The 20,763-nt window shown below is 34.5% G+C and overlaps 1 protein-coding gene across 2 annotated transcripts in view; it reads left to right on the top strand.

Moving 5' to 3' along the window:
* ASZ1 (ankyrin repeat, SAM and basic leucine zipper domain containing 1) overlaps window positions 1-11,680 on the top strand; it is a 69,296-nt gene extending 57,616 nt beyond the window's left edge. For both annotated transcript variants that reach the window (XM_005679152.2, XM_013963306.2), the window contains 4 exons: window positions 211-320; window positions 6,345-6,450; window positions 7,262-7,375; window positions 11,147-11,680. In XM_005679152.2, the coding sequence (XP_005679209.2) occupies window positions 211-320; window positions 6,345-6,450; window positions 7,262-7,375; window positions 11,147-11,299 (483 nt within the window). In that variant the 3' untranslated portion in view covers window positions 11,300-11,680. The remainder of the gene's footprint in view (window positions 1-210; window positions 321-6,344; window positions 6,451-7,261; window positions 7,376-11,146) is intronic.

Raw genomic sequence — 20,763 nt, 5'->3', positions numbered from 1 at the left:
ATCTGCCTGCAATGCTGGAGACCTGGGTTTGATCCCTGGGTTGGGAAGATCCCCTGGAGAAGGGAAAGGCTACCCGCTCCAGTATACTGGCCTGGAGAATTCCATGGACTGTATAGTCCATGGGGTCACAAAGAGTCGGACTCAACTGAGCAACTTTCACTTCACTTCTTCATGACTACCTTACTGCACCTTGAAATCATTTCTGCTTAGAATGGAATTACCAGTAGAGATCAGCAGAAAATTATGGCTGCCCTTAAAGAACTGGAAGTAGAAGAGATAAAATTTGGAGAATTACCTGAAGTGGCAAAGTTGGAAATCAGGTAAAGTTAACTTACTGGTTTACATTAATACTGTTTAGAACCACCTTTCCTTTTCAGTTGAATTTTGATAATGTCTGAGTTATTTTACTTGATACCATAGTTTTTCCAGAGATATGGGTAGTTCATTTTGCTATACACCGTGTTCTGAGATAGAAAGTACTTTACAAGGCAGGTTTTACCAATACCAAGAAGCAAAACAGTGCATTTTCTTAATTCACATAGAAACATTTTTGTTTTATTTTTTCATTGCATTTTTTTAAACAAGCTATTTAAAAGATCTTGCATTTTTCATAGTTTATCTCTTAGTCTCTTTAATCATTTAAGTATCAAGTTGAAAATTTAAAGGTAATATTTTTGCTTATGGCAATAAAAATGTGTTTCTCATGTAGCTCAGCTCTATTTTCAGCCTTAATGATTTATGAAATTATGTTATCAATATATAAAGTTCCTTTTTAATATTATAAACTTGTCAAGCACTGATTATTAGTAATTAAAGTTATTTTGAAAATAATAGTGTTTGATTTTTTTAAACATATTGCACAATATTAAATCATTTTTTTAACTTTTTATTTGAATTAATTATAGAGTCACAAGAAATTGCAGAGAAGTATAGGAATGTTCTATGCACCCTTCTTCACCCATTCTTACCTGGTCTAATATCTTGCCTAACTATAGTACACTAACAAAACCAGAAAACTGACATTGATATAATTTACATAGCTTATTTGTATTTCACTAGTTATACTTGTGCTTATTTGTGTGTGTGTGTATGTAGCTCTATGCAATTTTATCATGTGTGTAGCTTCACATAACCACCGCCGCAATCAATATACTTAACATACCATCACCACAAGACCACCTTGTACTACCCCTTCATAACTCCCACCACCTCTCCCCCATCCCTAAAACTAGCAACAATAATGTTATCCATCTTTATAAAGATGTTATATCATGAACGTTACATAAATTAAATGCAGTCATATAGTATTTTTCCATTTTTATTTTAATTGGAGGCTAATTACTTTACAATATTATGGTGGGTTTTGCCATACATTCACATGAATTAGCCATGGGTGTACATGTGTTCCCCATCCTGACCCTCCCTCCCACCTCGCTTCCCATCCCATCTCTCAGGGTCATCCCAGTGCACCAGCCCTGAGCACCCTGCTCATGCATCGAACCTGGAGTATTTTTCCATTTTTGTTTGTCTTTTTTCTATCAGCCTAATTTCCCTGAGGTTCATCCAAGTTATATGCTATAAAATACAACACATAAAAGTGCAGTAGTAGCATCACTAGTGTAGCCTGCCTAAAACTAACATTGCAGCTATGAGAAACATTAATTAAACACAGGAATAGTAAGTTTCCATACCATTGTAGAATTCAGAGAAGTCTTACAGTGAATAATTTAGATGATGCAGATTTCTTTAAAAATGTTATTGCAAAATTATTTCCCTTTCTCTAACTATACCTCCTTATAACAAGATGATCTATATTCAAAATAATGTTTCATCGCTGTTTCAAAATAACCACAACTCTTGAATATGTAAGTACATTGTAAAGGATTTCAGTTGTGATGATGACTTAAATCAGAAAACCTTGAATCTTTTTGTTCACTGTCTTTACTTTTTTAATGTATTGCTTCTATGAAGGAATATTCTAAGTTCAACATGACTGAATTGCAAATTAAAATTCTAATATAATTTATTTATAGGATGTCAGAGTTGCCTCTATGAATTTTCACTGTGAGGCTTAATAGATTTAAAGAATGTATAGAATCCTGAATGGTTCACATATTACAACTGCTAAATTTTTAAAAAAATAAAACTAGCAGACATATATTTCAGGAATCTGACCTTGTTATTAAATCACAGACTTTGTTTACATGCTGTTATGGAAAAGGTTTTACTTTCCATTTGTTCAAAGTCATTCTTTAAAGAAGAAATTAGTCATCAAGTCATAAGAAAACTAACAGCAGGAAAAGTTGAACTGATTGATTATAATCTTCTGGTAATGTGACTTTAACAATTTAGCTACTGATTTGTTTTAAAATACTTTTCTTCTATGTGTTCAATTTTATAAAATAGTCTGTTACAAGAGTACACATGCACAGTACTTTTACTTTCTTCTATAGTTAGCCTTAGTATGTTTTCAGAATTAGAGAATGCAATTTAAAAATACTGATCACCATTTCATTACTACTTTGAGATTTTTTTTTGAACAGAAATAACTAAGTTTCACCCATGTCTTGACATTTTCAGCAGTTTCTGCCCAAACCTTTTCTCCAAGCCTGATATCTACTTGAACGTATCAAAGGCATCTCAAAATTATGCCTACTTAGAAAATGATTTCTCCTTAAAAAAAAAAAGTGTATAGATGCAAATTTTCACATAAAAATACATTGTTCACATCTATGATTTATAACTATTCTAAACTTGGAAACTCCAAATATTTAACGTTAAGTGGATGGTTGGATTACATTACATCAATATAATGATTTTATTCTGTCACTTAAGTTATTTTGAGACTTAATGTCACGGAAAAATACTTATAGAAAAGGCAAATATAAAATGGAGTGTGAGTTATAATGCCAGTTGTATGTATGCATATGAGAAATACTTAGTTCCTTTATAATATTCTGGAAGAAAATAATACCAGTCATTATATTTGTGTGATTAAAGTATTGGTTATTTTAATTTTTCCAGATAGTCTACAGTGAGCACATGGTTCTTCCATTTGGAGTACCTATGTTTTGGGAGAAAATGGATACAAGTTTTATGTATGGCTGATTCCCTTCACTGTTCATCTGAAACTATCACAACATTGTTTGTTAATCAACGATACCCAAATACAAAATAAAATGTATAAATTTTGTCCTCATCCTTAGCTTCAAAATTTTTAAATGTGGCCTATTGTTTCAGTCAACTTACACTTTTTGTGCTGCAGTAACAAATAACTTCTAAATCTAAGCTGACTTACAGTGACAAAATTTATTTCTTGATCAGAAATATGTGATCCATCTTTATCATGGATCAGCTGCAGTGAATCTCTTCCTTATTATTCTGCCAATAGGCTGGAGAAACAGCCCCACCTCAGATATGCTGCTCTTGTGGCAAAGGGAAAAGAGAGCTGGCAGAACCAGTCAGTGGCTCTTAGAGCATCTGTTCAAAAATGACACAGTGACTTCCAGTCATATTTTATTTGCCAAAGCAAGTCATTGGCCAAGCCTCATGTCTTTCGGACATGAAATGTAATCCTCTGGCAGAGAGAAGCCTGGTAGTATCTAGCTCGGTAAAAGAGACATGACAGTTTGATCAAATGATATAGTCTACCATACCTTTGCCATATCTGCTTATCTGGAATTCTTTAAATAAGTTCAGACTTATCAGGCATTCCATGTAAAGGTATGTAGGTTGTATAGCTCTAGGGTGGGGGCTGGGCATCCATTCACACAGTGATGGTAAAAGGCATAAAAGTTGTGTTTTTTATAACTTGCCTATCCATATTCAGTAGCCCTGAAAATTATACATCACAAGAAAGGTATATATTTGCCTTTCATTCATTAAGCCTATGTAATTTTGTTTATAATAGTATTTGCTTATTTCAACTGTGGCCCTATTGTATTAGAATGTGTGTGAGTTGTTGTTATAATAGATCCCACTAAGTAACACTCCAGAAAGGTCATCTTGCAGATTTGTCAGCTCTTGATATTAATCATCTTCCTAATTTTTGTCATTCCACTGAAACATAACTTATTTTTATTCTGTTTATTCATCAAATTTTTCATTTTTTCTTTTTCTTTGAGTTACCTATTATCCTTTCTATTAGCTTGTGTTAGTTTCTTTGTAGATTTCACAACAAGTTGGCTTCTGTCTTTGAAACTAATCTAGTCATCAGTGTCTCTTCATTGTCAGAATTAGTGGATTAATCCTGATTATTTAACATGCTTGACTTTTTCCCTCCATCTTGAATCTGTTCCTTTCTTTACCTTTCATAATAGAAATTACTCCTGATTTTCTTTTTCTCAGGCTACTTTTACTTTGATAGCTTTTTTCCTTAAACCCCTATCAATTCGCCCCTCTTTACAATATGTATCTTTTTTCTTGGTGGCCTTCTCCATGATCATTGTTTTGATTTCTATTGGTTAGCAAATTATAGACACTTCTGATACTTCTGTTGTTTGTGCCTGTATTCACTGTTGAAGGTAATACTGAAATTCTTTTAGAGGTTAGTGAAAATAAAGATGTAATTTTTCCCCATATAAGTTCACCAGATCCCTGAATTCTTTGTAGCCTCATGAGTCAGTCTGTGGACCCCAGGAAAAATACCTACAAGACTGACATTTTCTACTACTTACTGATCACTGCACCTACATGACTCATATCATTGCCATTATCAACATTATTAAGTTTGTTTGAATGCCATCTGTGTACTAGATTAAATACTATGTGCTTTTCATATAATATCTCCTAAGTCCTCCTTCCCTGGTGGTCAGCTAGAAAAGAATCCACCTGCATTGCAATTCCTGGATTGGGAAGATCCCCTGGAGAAGGGATAGATGACCCATTCCAGTATTCTGGCCTGGAGAATTCCATGGACTGTATAGTCCACGGGGTTGCAAAGAGTCGGACACAACTGAGCGACTTTCACTTTTCGGTCCTCCTGACAGTCCTGTTATCTCAGTTCTAGAGATATGGCAATATTTGGCTGAAGATTAGGTTTGCCTGAGATCATAACGCTGTGGAAGTTGTAGTCAAACTCAGGGTTTCCTGATGCTAGAGTCTATATTCTTAATTATTATGCTCTATTGTTCTCTCTTTACCCCACTTATTTCTTTACTACCCACCCCCAAATTCACTTCCCTGCTTGGCAGTGCCATTTTCCACTGAAACCAAGGAAGTTAGAATCACCCTAGACCTTTCCTTTCCTTTTACATGCAGTCCATCACCAAGTTTTTTTTTTCAGTTTATTCTCCTGAACATTTCTTAAACTATCTCCTAATTATTCTCTATACTTCTACTTTTGTTTTCCTTTTAATCCACACCATACCCCAAATAAACTCTCATACGAAAGTCTGATTTTCTACTTCCCTGTTTAAAGTCCCTTAGTAACTGTACATTATCCAGAAAATAATATTCCATTCCTTAGCATGTCACAAAAGTTCCTTAAATAAATGATCCCATATAACCTCTTTTTTTACGACTTTCACATGATTGTGCTTTAGTTATACTTTGGAGACCTCCTAACCCCATACTTCCACACCTGCTATTCTCTCCATCCAGAATCTCTTCTCTTCCTATGTACTTGACAAGCTTAAAAAAAGCTCCAGCCTCAGTTCAAGTATGAACTCTCTGAAATGTTACGAAATCCCTCTTCCCAGTTATGTTGTTGTTGCAACCCTGTGGACTGTAGCCCTCTGGTCTCCTGTGTACACAGGATTTCTCAGGCGAGAGTATTGGAGTGGGTTACCATTTCCTTCTCCAAGGGATCTGATCTTCCTGACCCAAGGATCAAACCCCACGTATCCTATGTCTCCTGTATCGGCAGCCGGATTCTTTACCATTGAGCCACCAGGGAAGATGCCGCATTCCAACTTATGCTAGGTTCATTATCTCTTGAATTTTAGATATCTCAACTGTAAATTACTGTTAATAACATATACCTTACTGGAGCTGTTGGAAGGAATTTAAAAAATAAAAAATGTAAAATCAAATGCAGTGCCTTCACATAATAGACACTCAAATACTAGGACTTTTATGTTCCTTTTTCATATGTCCCTGTGAATAATTTGGTTATAATAGTAGGTCTGCCTCTTATCCCAAACTTTGAGATCTTCAAGACTGGACAGTTGGTTTCCTTTGTATGCTTAATGTCTTATTTTATCTGCTAATACAAATTTACTATTCTACAGATACTTTTTAAAGAATATAATAAGTGTTATGACTAGACAGTGAATAACTAGCTAAGTAAAATAGAGTAAATTGTTCATATCAGTGATTTCTGTTTGTTTATTTCCTCTCTTTAGTGGTGATGAGTTCCTCAACTTTCTTCTGAAATTAAACAAACAGTGTGGCCACTTAATAAAAGCTGTACAGAACATTATTACTGAGTTGCCTGTAAATTCTCACAAGGTATTCTACAAAAATTATTTAAGTGAAGAAAAGTATAAATGCAAATAACATTACAGATAATTTAATGATAATTCAGTAAATAATAATGATCTAGTAAAACTATATCTTCTACAAAATCACACAAGATCTAAATAAGTCAATTTATTTAACGTTACTTCTTTTTATATGAAATAATTGAAAAACTAATGTTCCAGCCCTCAAGAAAAGAAATGAGTCAGACCAAAAAGAAAACTGATTTGTACTAAACTCACCATTTATTTTTAAAGGGAATTTAATTGTTTAAAATATAAAGTGACAGGAGACCCAAGTGAAAGTTGAAATAAAACAGTGTGTTGAGATTATTAAAAATCATATCAATATAAGGATTTTTTAATGAAAGAAGTTTTAAATAGAGAAAGTGTAAGTGACCCGTTAAAGCAAACTTGTTTTGTTTTTTTCATGTGATTTAGTTTTAGCTGTTTGTATGTAGTGAAAAATATTTAATGCATTTGTTTTCCAATGATTTTTGTATAATGCTGATATGGAAATCATGTCATTCTTCAAACCTTCATGACTTTATTTATTCAACATAATTATTATTACTAATATTAGTTTCCATAGTTACATGTATTTAATAAATGCATTCAGGAAACTGATTCAATTATTTGTTTAAAATTACTCAGTTCTTTCGGTGTCAGGATTTATCCTGATAAAAAAATGCTTTTCAGTTATATAATTTAATGTTTCATAGTATTGTGTAACTTTTGTGGATCTAAAGTTGTGAAAAGTTGTTTCCTATTGTTTAAAATGTAACTTTTGAAAATATTAACAGATAGTACTAGAATGGGCTTCTCCCCGGAATTTTACTTCAGTTTGTGAAGAACTGGTTAGTAATGTTGAAGATTTGAGTGAAGAGGTCTGCAAGCTAAAAGACTTAATTCAGAAGGTATCTATTTAAAATTTAAAGTGGGAAAAATCATTTACAGCACAGTATGTTAGTCAATGAGTGCTTCCCTGATGGCTCAGATGGTAAAGAATGCTTACAGTGCAGGAGACCTAGGTTTGATCCCTGGGTTGGGAAGATCCCTTGGAGGAGAGATGGCAACCCACTCCAGTATTCTTTCCTGGAGAATCCCCATGGACAGAGGAGCCTGGCAGGCTGCTGACCATGGGGTTGCAAAGAGTCAGACTCCACTGAGTGACTAAGCACATGTTAGACAGTGAAGCAGTTCTGACAAGAGCAACTTAAGTTCTCACTAGACAGCTGGGAAAAGGACCATTTCCAAAGAAAGAAATTTACCTAGGAAAGACACTTTGTTGGTCATTAATGAAATGCATATTGAAAGAATAATGATAAATCATTTTCATCCTATAAATTAGCAGGGAATGTATTACCCTACTCACTACTGGTTATAGTTCACCAAACTAATATTTTCGTGTAAGACTGATGTTAAAACAGCTTTCAAGAACAGTTTAGCAGGATGTGGCAAGGACTATAAAAATGATTTTATCTTTCAATAATACTAGTCGAATGATTCCAAAATTGTTCGTACTGGAAGTATAGCATACTAGGAAAATGATTTAATAAATTATGGTATGGCCATTTGTCATAATGGTATGCAGCCAGTTGAAAAATATAATGAAAAGCAAATATCAACTTGTTAAAGACAAAATGTTGTATTTATAATTTTTCTTTATGTATAAATATTAAAAAATACCAAAAATTAAAGGTTTATTAGCTCTGTTAATGAGGTAGGGTTGTAGATGAAATATTCCTTCTATTTTCTAGACTTTTTATAATATTGGGTTGGCCAAAAAACTTGTTCAAGGTTTTTCCATATGATGTAACTGAAAAACCCACACGGATTTTTTTGCCAACCCAGTATCTTTTAAATTTAACTTTTTAAAAGAGTATGGGCTTTTTTTGGTTCTTGTTTCTGTACTCATATAGAAGTATGTAATCTTCTATACATACATACATGGTTTAAGGACAGGTGATTTTTCCCCCGTTTAAGAAAATGGAGTATATCAAAATCTAAGCTGGTAAAATAGAGAACTCTGTTGAAGGTAGATAATAAAGGAAAACTTTCACTTTACTAAAGAACTCACTTTGAGTTCTCCAAGTCTAATAAATATATTTGGTATCTAAAAAGTTTTTGTGAAATATCTGATGTGAACATCAGATTATGCATTAAATTTTCATAGTTTCATACCATAATCATTTAATATTTTCATTAATATTTTATCAAAAAAGTTATTTTCCTCAAAATAACTGTATACATATTCCAGGTAATTTGTCATTCTAGCTATTGACATATGTTCAGTCAAAAGGAGTCTTGTTAAAAACTGAGCAGAAAATTGAAGCAAATTCTGCAAAATTATAGGAGAATAAAAACATGTAAAATAGGGCAAATGAACAATATAGTTCAAAGTTTTTGTAGACAATAACTCCTTCCCAGAAAAAGTTATCTTAGAAGTTGTGTTATCTCTGACATTTATTCATTTAACAAACTTGAGTGCCTGTTGTATGTCAGGCAACTGTGCTACACAGTACTTTTCTAATTATGCTCTATCCTTCTACTTTTGTGTTTCTTTAATCCACTCCACTCCCCAAATAGACCTTCTCATGCAAAAATATGATTTTATACTTTCTGAACTTGATTACAACATGAAAATTATAGCACCATTGATGTTTACTATATCCATCATCCAGAAAAATTGAAGGGAAATGGTATTGATTTTACTTATTAATGTGATGTTTTTCACGGGGTCCAAGGGAAGTTTGGAAGGATTTATGTAAAACTTTCTGCAAAGCATCAACTTTTCATGTTTAGTGTAAGATAGTCCCTAGGACCTATCTTTGTCTCAGGATCGGTAATGATTTGATTTCTCCAAGATGAACTGAAAACATTTGGAGGGAGAGTAGATAAGAGGAGTAAGATGAAATTAGAGAGATCAGATTTTTCCTGAAGGGATGAAAAAGTTACTGCTTTCAAGTGTAACTCTGATTCTAAAACACAAACAATTGAGTCAGGTACAGTAATATTTATTTTAATAGTGTATACCTATAGAGAAATTTTTCAACTTTCTTTAGCTAAATGGACGGTCTTTTTTCTTTGGTCTTTTCTACCTTGAATCTATACATTTCTATATAAGGACTAGCCTTGAAAACATATTTATTGGTTCATGATAACAATAGATATAATTCTTTGGGCAGGAAAGTCTTAATTCTGCAGCAAGCTAGTGCATTGGTTTTTTTTGAATTAGTCTTAAACAAGCAATAATCATCAAAATAAGATTTTATTTAAAAAACTGTGAGGACTTCCAGGTTTGGGAGTATGCTGTCATGCCTGTTAAACTTACAATATTTTAACAGTTTACCAATAATAACAAAGGATTTTTTTAAAAAAAAGAAACATATGATCTATCATAGATAAGTATATGGAGGTAACAGAGAGAGGGTGGGAGAGGTCAAGGCCAGACTCTAACACCACATCATTCTCTTTCAAACCAACACACGGACAGGCTCTTGTCAGAAAGGGTCATTCTAAGTAATTGGTTAATAAAAGGAATGACTGTCTCAGGATTCAGTAAATGGAGCATCAGTGTCAAAAAGGAATCTGTTGCTGAATGAAGCCATTTGGAAGCTAGACCAAGAATACAGTATTAATGAAATTGGCATTGAAGTCCATCTTCTACTATAAATTTAAAATTAAATTTGCAGGGTTCTTTAATTAAATATTTACAGTGTAGATTTGAGAAGTAGTTATTTTTTCTAAGGTTCAAAGTATTTATGTCACCACTCCAGCACAGGATGTTTCCAGTAAATATCACTCTATAAATGTGCCTGATGCTTTTTATCTTTCAAGGATCTTCTGGTTTCTGCTTGTTCTCCCTCTTTTGCCTCTCCCCCAACAACTAAACTATCTTCTCCGCACCCCCACCACACACACACACACACACACACACACACACACACACACACACACACACACACACACACACACACACACACACACACACACACACACACACACACACACACACACACACACACACACACACACACACACACACACACACACACACACACACACACACACACACACACACACACACACAGTTGAGGGGACTTCTTTAGCAAGAAGTTCCAATATGGAGATTTAGAAACTGACTGAGTCATGTAATTTCATTGCTGGAAAGTGCTAAAAAAACCACTAAAATTTTTGTTAACATTTGTTCCTGCAACTATATTTAAATAAAGGGTTATACTTCTAGCATTAGCATCGAATCTTCTAGTTTTTGTTGAATTTTATGTATTGTAGGTATTCTGTAAGAATGGTTTGCTTTTTTGGGTAAGAAATCAGTTGATATTTAATACAGGAGGAAAAAAAAAATGATTGTCATTCCTTAAAGGTAGAAACAGAAACTTTGACATTAAAGGAACTGTATCTCTTGACATAAAAACGTGATTTTAAAATGTAGTCATCTGTAGAAGCATTTATTTTTAATATAAAACTAATAGTCTAATATAATCGGATCCTGGTTGAAGGAAAAACTATTTTTTAAGACTTTAAATCTTCCATGGGAATCTTGCATTTAGGTTACATCTAAATCAAGTGAATTAACATGGATATTTTGATACTTTTAAATCAAAGATATTTTTATTTTCAGTGTACTGTACATTAACTCTTCTTTTTTCCATACTAAACATTAGTTACAAAATGAACGAGAAAATGATCCAACTCATATACCGTTAATGGAAGAAGTATCTACATGGAATACTAGGATTTTGAAGAGGACGGCTATTACAGTATGCGGATTTGGGGTTCTTCTTTTCATCTGCAAGCTAACTTTTCAGAAAAAATAACCCTAATATTTGTTTTGAATAACGTATGTGTTCCTTATTCAAATTACCTAAAAATGTTGCTTTTAACTATTTGTGACACACTGTAACTACCTTCTTTGCCAGTACTCTGTAGGAAGAATTATGATAGTATAGGGTTAGAATGTTTTTCTTTAAAAAGTGGTTTGTCAGTTTGAATTGAAAATATAATTTGTTATATTTTTATGTTAATTTTGATCAAGCAGTAAATTATAAGTGATTTTTAAGTTTGATCCTATCCTATGACTAAATCACATTCAAAATAAAAGTTTTATCTAATATTCTTTGACATTTAAAAAAGTATGTTCATTTGTCACAGTGAACCTACAGAATTTGTAAAGTGTTCATAAACAGTAGCTTTCTTTTAGTCCGTGTCTTCCCTTTCCATTATTATGTAGTAAGGACTTTCTTATTTAGTTTTTTTAGTTATATATCATTATGTAGAAATTATTAATTTGAGAATATTTTAGAGAATGCAGAGTATAGATAAAATGTGAAAAATTTTAATCATTTATTAAAAACAGGAAAAATATTTTAAATGTAAATTTTAAAAAGCAGAAAATTTATAGTAGTGTGGAAAGCCCAAAGCACATTAGAATTTTTTATGTAGTATACTTTTGGGAACTTAGTGTGTGTAACATTCTTGAGGATGGTATGAAAGTGACTGGCATTTGGCATATAATTTCTCATACCAAGCTAAAGAAGTAATGCATGATTTCTTTATGAGTTTTTTTTTTCCAAAATCAAAATAATGATATTCAGATTATAAAAGTGAAGAAAAGGCAGGCCTAATTTAGCAGGCAATATAGTAGACTTCGGAGAAGGCAATGGCACCCCACTCCAGTACTCTTGCCCGGAAACTCCCGTGGACGGAGGAGCCTGGTGGGCTGCAGTCCATGGGGCCGCTGAGAGTTGGACACAACTCAGTGACTTCACTTTCACTTTTCACTTTCACGCATTGGAGAAGGAAATGGCAACCCACTCCAGTGTTCTTGCCTGGAGAATCCCAGGGACAGCGGAGCCTGGTGGGCTGCCGTCTATGGGGTCACAGAGTTGGACACGATTGAAGTGACTTAGCAACAGCAGCAGCATAGTAGACTCATCAGCAGCATAGTAGTTAAATCTTGCTTTATTTAGTACCATACTTAGATGCAGTTGATACACAGTTGTTAAAAGGTAAAACATCAAACAAAGAAGAAAATTGTGGAAAAGAAGAACAGCATGAGGAATATTATTAGTAGCACTAGTAGCTCTTGGTTATAACAAAGCAGCAAGGTTTGAGTCATTCTTTTTTTCTGAGAATTACCCAACCATACATTTTTGGAAGGAATTGGTGTCTGACATTTTAACCTAAGTGCCACAGTAAGACATTTTTTTTCTAATATCCCTCTTTTAAATTTAAGGCTTCAAGTCTTAGAACTAAAGTAGAGAATGGATAGGATAATAGGTACTTCTTTTAACATAGATCATGTTTCACTACTAGCCCAGTGCTCAGGCAGACAGAGGTGTTTAATAAATGTTAGTTTTAGTTTCCTTTAAAAAAAAAAACTCTAGGAAAGTGACAGACATACTACCTGATTGTTTATTTACAGTAGTCTTTCATATCAGTTCATCTTTAAAGACCATCAGCTGGCTCAATGGATTGCTAATTTTTTTTGCTAACCAAACCAAACTATGCATCTCTTAAATAGTAAGACAAACTATGAAAATGCAAATTGATAAAATATTTGCTTTCAAAAAGGATATATTGCACAATTCCTTAAAATATTGATGCTTTAGTAGTAGCGGTGGTAATAATAATCTGTCCCAGTATATGTCAAATATAATTAGCTATTCAAGGAAAAGAAGTACTATAAAGTCCATTGTATCTGCATTATCTGAGTATTTTCATTCCCTTGACAATTACAATATAATTTTCAGATTACAGACTAAGTAGGGCAGCATTTGTTGTGATTAAATTGTTTCTTCCTGGGTAAAATAAACTTTTTCTCCTGGTTTAAAATTAGTTATTTTATCTAGCGTGTAAGTCCCTTCTTACTCTGATTATTTGACTTAATTACAGTGCTTTACTATGAGGGAGGCAGGGTATAACTACTGGAATATTCATTCTTTTATAAGATAGCTCATTAAAAATCATTTGTCTTCCTTTTATAGAACAGACTCAGTGGAGAACCTCCCTAAAACCACAGACAGAAGTGGTGTAAACCTAATTTTAATTTTATGTACTTGCAAGTAGTAAAACTTTATTAATTGGTAATTAGCTGGGATCAGAAAATGTTCCTGTACCTTTGGAATCCACTTTGAAGCTCAGATAATTCATTATAAGCACTGGTTGGAATGCTGGTATCTTTCACACACAGAAAAGTCTGGTTCCTTGCCACTCTCCTCCAGTGCCACGCCTAGCACCCTCCACCAGTTCTGTTCCACATCCCTGGGGTATTCACTAACCTTTTTACTTTTCTCAGTCAAACTTCTAAGACCTGTTTCTCTTGATCTCATTCTTAAATAATGGCCTTGCCTCTTAATGTCCTGGGAAACAGAATCAGTTAAAGAAGAACTTCCACACTGGGTTTCCTTTAGTTATGTCAGCAAACTCTTTTTGTAAAAGACCAGATATGAAATATTTTAGCTTTTGCAGGCCATATGTCACAACTTTTTAACATCGCCACTGTAGCAGATTGTAGACAATACATAAATTTTTGATGTGGCTGTGCTACAATAAAACTTTACAAATACAGGCGATTTCCTGGAGTTAGCCTACCAAGCTATCGATTGCCAGCTTCAGTCTAATGTCACACAGGTACAAATACGAATTAAAAATAATAATATCCAGTCTAACAATCTGTCTTTTGATTGAATTATTTAATCTACTCACATTCAGTGTTACTGGTTTATTATTAGAATATTAGAAATATCTGTCATTTTAATTTTTTATATGTCTCATATTTAAAAATCTAATGATTTTTCACATTTTTGAGTTATTTTTTCAGTTTTTCTAGGGCTTACCATGTATATTTTAACCTACAGGAATCTGCTTCTGATTTACACTAACTTAATTTCAGTGAGATACGGAAACATTCCTGTAGAGCTCTATTTCATTGTCTTCCATTTTTATACTGTTATTGTTATGCATATTACATCTATATATATTATAAACCTAACAATACAGTGTTTAATTATTGTTTTCTGTAATTCTGTGTCTACTAAAAGAACAGAAAAGATGACCATCAAGTTTATATTTATAAAATATGTCATTGACTTTCTTATTTCTGGTTCTCTTCATTTGTTCCTATGGGTTCAGGTTACCATCTGGTGTTACTTCCTTACTCCAGTACAGCTCTTCACACCTACCTCCTTTGTGCTATTATTTGCAAATATAATACATTTCTACAAGTTACAAACCCAGTGGTACAGTTATGTATATATTTCTTCAAATAACTGCTTTTTAAAAAGAAAGGAGAAGAAGGATACTGTCTTTTATAATTACATAATTACCTTTACTACTGCTTTTTCTTTTTTCTTAAAGACTTAGATTCCCATTTGGGTTTACTTGTTTCCACTCTGAATAACTATTTTTAGTATTCCTTATAAGGTGGATTGCTAGCAATTCTCTTTTAAGTTTTGTCTACCTGGTAGTCTTTGTTTTGCCTTTATTTTTAAAAGAAAGTTTTTCTAGGTATAAGATTCTACGCTGACAGGGATTTTTTTTTCTTTAAGAACTTTGAATATCCTGTCTCACTGCTTTCTAGTTTTCACGGTTTTTTAAAATGATAAGTCAGCTTTTGAACTTTGGGGGCTGATTTCCTTTTTGTCTTTTAGCATTCTTACTATGATATGTATGTGTTTGAGCTTCTGTATTTATACTACTTGGGGTGAGTTCATTGAGCGTCTTTGATGTGTAATGTTTTCCATCAAATTTGGGAAATTTCCAGCCATGATTTCTTTGAATGCTTTTTCTATTTCTTTTTCTTCTCCGTTTCTGGTATTCCCATTACACCTGTATGGATCCAAAAGTATCCAACATTTTTTTCTGTTTTTCTTCATTCTTTTTTCTGTCTCTTCTTCAGGTTGCATAATGTTCATCCGTTTATCTTTACTGATTCTTTTTTCTAGTTCAGGTCGACTGTTTAGTTACTATAATTTTTTACTGCAATTATTGTGCTTTTTAATTTCATGATTTCCATTTGGTTCTTTTTTTATGATTTCTGCCTCTTTATTGACATTCTCTATGATGAAACATTTTCTTCATACCTTCCTTTAGTTCTTTAATCATATTTATAGTGGCATCTTTGAAAGTATTTATTAAAAATAACATCAGGTCCCTCTCACAGTTTCTGTTGCCTACCCTTTTTTCCTATGTATGGGTCACACTTGCCCATTTCTTTGCAAATGTCATAATTTTTTGTTAAAAACTGGCTATTCTGGAAAGAGATTCCTCTCTCCCTCCCCACAAACAACTGCTGTTGTTGCTCTTCGCTTTTTTGTTTAGTGACTTGGCTGGTCTATTTTACTGAAACCTGCTTCCCCCAAATTGTGGAGCCCCTGATGTCACTTTTCAGAGAGTGCAGTCTTAGGCATGTACACACTCACCCTGGGATGGCAGTGGTTTTAGCAGGGCTCTTTCTGACTGTCTCTTTTTTCTAATATCTCTAGTAGGCTGGCTGCCTCATTTGGTATTACACCCAGCCCATGCTTTGCTGTGCTGTGCCGAGTCACTCAGTCGTGTTCCACTCTGCAACCCCATGGACTGTAACCGATTCAGGCTCCTCTGTCCATGATGATTCTCCAGGCAAGAATACGGGAGTGGGTTGTCATGCTCTCTACCAGGACACCCAGCCCTTAGGTTCCACCAGTTACTGGTTGATTGCTTGATCGTTTTTGACATGCCCTGGAGCATGCCTTGCTCAGCAGTCTGATAGAATTAAATTTGGATGGGATAGTTTTTGAAGCCATCTTTTGAGGCATATTCTGACCAGGGGACAGTCCTCAGCTGTCTCTCCCTGCTTCTCTGGTGAACTAGTTGGCCTACAATTTAGCTTGTTGCTCCTAATTAAGAGGAAAATGTTTCCTTCAAGAGTGCCATTGGGCTTGATTTTCTCCACATTCTCTTTCAAATGAAGTCAGTTCCTTTGGGGAGGAGAATGAAACTCTCCTTTCTTATGGACTGCTTCTTTCACTGGACAAAATCTCTGAGCCACTCCTCTGAGTGCTGGGTGGGGCAGTAGCCTCTGGTCTTTTGGGTTTGTTTCTTACAGTTCTGTTCTTCCAGTCCTGTGAGTGAGCTGGCATAAGGAAGATGGGGGCTTAGTGTCTGGCCTTGCCATTCCTGGGGTAAAGCCCTCATCCCATGAGCTCAATGAAAGGAGAGAGCCCTCTACCTTTCAGCCACACTCATCAGAATTTAGCCGCTTAAGCTTAGAGTCAGAAGGCCTTAGAAAAGCTGGAGGATTGCCCTTTGGATGAGATGAGATATGGGAGCCCTTATTTGGGAGCTGAGGGGAGAGGGAGCCCCATCTTGTTGACCACATCCACTTAGGGTCATACTGAGTTGTAGTAGGTTTCTTTGAATCAATATTTTTTCCTTTGTTCTGAGCCCGTAGGACTCTGCAAGGATTCTTAGTAAAGTTGTGTGTTGATAGCTTTCTCTAGCTTTGCTTCTCTGGAGAGTCTGTCCACGCTGCTTTTTACACTTCTATCCTGGCAGTGAAACTCCCACACCGGTATTTCTAGGGTATCTGCTACAGCCTTTAACATAGTGCTTGGCCCAGAATAGTATGAAAGAATTTTTTTAAGCCAGAAACATTAGCTAAATTCTTTCATGTAAGCTTTACCTTCCTCCAGGTTAGTATCACAGGATGCTTAAAATTCTAAGAGCACCTAAGAAGAAGCAAAAGAGAGAGACCACCTTGGTTTGACTAGGAAACATTATGAGAAGGTAAATGATGGGTAAAGCAAGGCTATACTCTAAATTTTGAAAACTTTACTGTAGAAGGTATTTAAACTAATACAGAAGTTAATTATATGCATTAAATATAGGAAACAGGATATATAAAAGTCTAATGAAACCAGCTACAATTTCAAGCACCAGAATTGAAACTGAGTTTGTCTTTTAATGCGACTTTTTACATTGACAACCTTTTTTATTTATCCTAACATTATCCAAAAGTTAATCTTTAAGAACATAGATAACCACGATGACTTCTGATTTGCACTCCAAGACACTCTGTCACTGCTTAATAAATAATCATTTGTAGCTCTGTGGGGGTGGAAATAGGGTGGGGATTTTCTTTTTGGCACATCCACTAGTGAGTAATACATTTATTTCAAGTGCCAATAAAAATGTTATACTGGACTTATGTGACACATTTGTTAGTTATTAAAGAAAGTAATTCTAAACTATTTGAGCAATGCTCTATTATTGTATTTCTCTACCTATAAATTCAGATTATCCTATCAATAGTCTAAACAAAGTGAACAAATTTTTAATACTGCATAACAGTTTTGGGGAGAGAGTAAATAAAATGCCATTTTTGGAAGTGTCACCATCTCTGGACTTATCTCTAGAAGGCAGTATTATTCACCTTTCTCTTCGCAACTAATCTGTCATAATTGTTTCCATGAATTTTCTTCCTTCCTGGAATCTTTCTAACACTTTATCCATCTTTCTTTTCTTTCCTTTTGAAGTCTGCCTACTGTTACATGCTGTCTCTTTCCTCTCAAGCCTTCACTTTCCTGTTGACAGTGAGGTAAAGCAGAAGGTAGCCTAGGTTCCTAGCCCTGTTGCATTACGTTGTACATTCTCAGTCTTGGTTTCCTCATCTGTAAAATAGGTTCTAAAGACTAAATGAATCAGAACAATGCCTCCTTGTTAATAGGGCCAATTTGGAGTTCTGAAATTAGAATAAAATCATAGGGGCTTTATGTAAGAGAATCAGTGCTTCCTAGACACATTGAACCCCTCATAAGCGGTTTTGCTTTTGATTTCACATCCATCGATCTGATAAGAGAATTGATCTTAACATTTGGTTATTGCCAATATTTTATAATAAATTTTGGGGAAATTACTAGTAATTACATTTCAATTCATTAAACAATTACTGAGTGCTTAGTATGTATAAGACAGTAATATACCCACATATTACATGTTTTATATGAGATCAGAAAACTCAAATACTTTAGCTATTAAGAGAGACAGTGAGGTTACTGTCTTAAAGACATAAGCTTAAAAAAAAAAAAAAAAGCCACTCTGTAAAACTGTTTCATGGAAAGGGTGTGGTTGAGCATTTTGTTTTTAATTTCCACAGTTGCGAATGTCGTGATAGATTCACTTATCTTACGGGAGAAGGGCTCACTCAACCTCAATCAGTGCCTTCCTACAAAAAAAAAAAAAAAAGCAACAAAGGGAAAACTGGCTAAGTGTCAGTGTGTGAAATCTTTTAGAAGAGATTTAGACTATATTTAAAGAAAGCGGGACTTCCTTAGCGTTAAGTGGCTAAACTCCATGCTCCCAATGCAAGGGGCCCGGGTTCAGTCCCTGGTCAGGAACTAGATCCCACATGCCACAATTCAGGAGTTCACATGCCACAGCTAAAGATCCCATGTGCCTCAGCCGAGACCCAGCACAGCCAAATAAATGAGCAAATATTAAAATAACAGTATTAACAGAGTAAGCTTCTACTTATCATGGATTTAAGATTCATTGTACTAAACCAATTTTTTTATGGCACCAATGTAATTTCCTGTGCCATCAATGTAAAGTATTAAATCAGACACCTAGAATATTCGGTAGTAGTACTGTTAACCATCCAGTTACTGGTAATATAACAATTAACTATAGTTAGTCGTAGAGCTACAATTGTTATGTTAGTGGCAATATTACATTAACACTGTAGCTGTGGTAAATGAAAATTGGACTTAAAATGTAGAAATGAAAGATGACAGAGTTAGTGTGAAAGTTCAGTCAGTTTCTAGATAAAATAGGAATAGCATCATAGAATGAAAGAAAAATTATGTATTTTGTTGTTAATAAGGTTTAGTTTCCTGAAGTATATGCCATGATGTAACTCCCAGATTGCTCTTTAGGAATAAAGAACTTATTCCCACAGCTGCTGGGAATGCAGCTAGCAGAAAGCCCTCTTTAGAAGTTTTCTCTGCTAATGAAAGATGCCTTCCCAAAAGCATGTCCTACTCCCAGCAATGACTAGTCAACATAGGGCTTTAAAAGCCCCAATTTCAAGGACCCTCATCCCAAATCAAGATTAACTCCAAAGGACCATCCCACTTTCAGAGCTCCTGGTGGGGTTGGCTGAGGCCTTCATCAACACTACATCACAGGGACTTGCCTGGTGGTCCAGTGGCTAAGACTCTGTGCTCCTGTCGCAGGGGTCCTGGGTTCAGTTCCTGGTCAGGGAACTAGATCCCACATGCAACAACCAAGACACAGCACAGCTAAATAATTTTTTAAAAACCTATATTTTAATAGACCTATTTAACTAAACCTGTAGGACTAATGAAATAAGGCAGTATTAAAGAGTTTTCTACAATGCATGATATATAGCATACATCAAATAAATGGTAGCCAGTATAATTTCTGACCAAAAATCAGATCTTTATAATTTCCAGGACCAGATTTTTGTGGCATATAACTTAAAATAGTGATATATAATTAAAAATACTTAAATTGTCTAAGCTATTCACAATCCATAAGACAACATTTAATAAACCAAGCTGATAAATTATTTAAGATTCCATTTCCCCTCTTCCCTTTTAACAGGTGGTTACTATGCTCAAAAGCAGAAACCATTTGTCTATAAAGCCAAGTTTATTAAACCCTCTTGTGATGATGGTGAGAGCTAGAGTTTGCATTCTTGTCATCCATAGATGATAACTAAGGAGATATGTAATTCAGTCCTGGTCAGACTGTCAGCTTGATAATGACACCCTAATACACGTTCACCTCAAGCCACAAAGAGGACCTCTTCTCCCAGAAATGGTTTACAGATCATGAGAGCCACTAGTTTATCCACCTGAGAGGGACACATTTTTTTAGCTATTTATTAACTTGATTTTTAAATATTTACCTACTTTATGTCTACTTGAAAATGAATACTAAAGACATGGTAAAATCTGGGCCAACTGAATTGATAAACATTGTGAAATGATTTCATTTTAAGCACAGATACGAGGCTGTTCCCAAATACCTGAAAGCCATAGATGGAGCCCCACACTAAGAACAGTGCAAGAACCCTCCTAGTATAGATCCTGGAGCAGCTGCACCAGCTCTGAATTGTTGACCTCTACATTATGAGAAAAATTAACCCATCTTTTGGGGTTTTTTATTAATGGTGTCAAAGGCATCCCAACTGATACAGGGTTATACCTATGGTACCTCATTCTCCAATTTGCTTTTTCCATAAACACTATTTTCAGATACATCCATGTTAAAAAGT

Source organism: Capra hircus, chromosome 4 (assembly GCF_001704415.2).
Source record: "Capra hircus breed San Clemente chromosome 4, ASM170441v1, whole genome shotgun sequence".
Taxonomy (NCBI): domain Eukaryota; kingdom Metazoa; phylum Chordata; class Mammalia; order Artiodactyla; family Bovidae; genus Capra; species Capra hircus.
The sequence above is the reverse complement of the archived record's forward strand: the minus strand, read 5'-3'. Positions and strand labels throughout refer to the sequence as shown.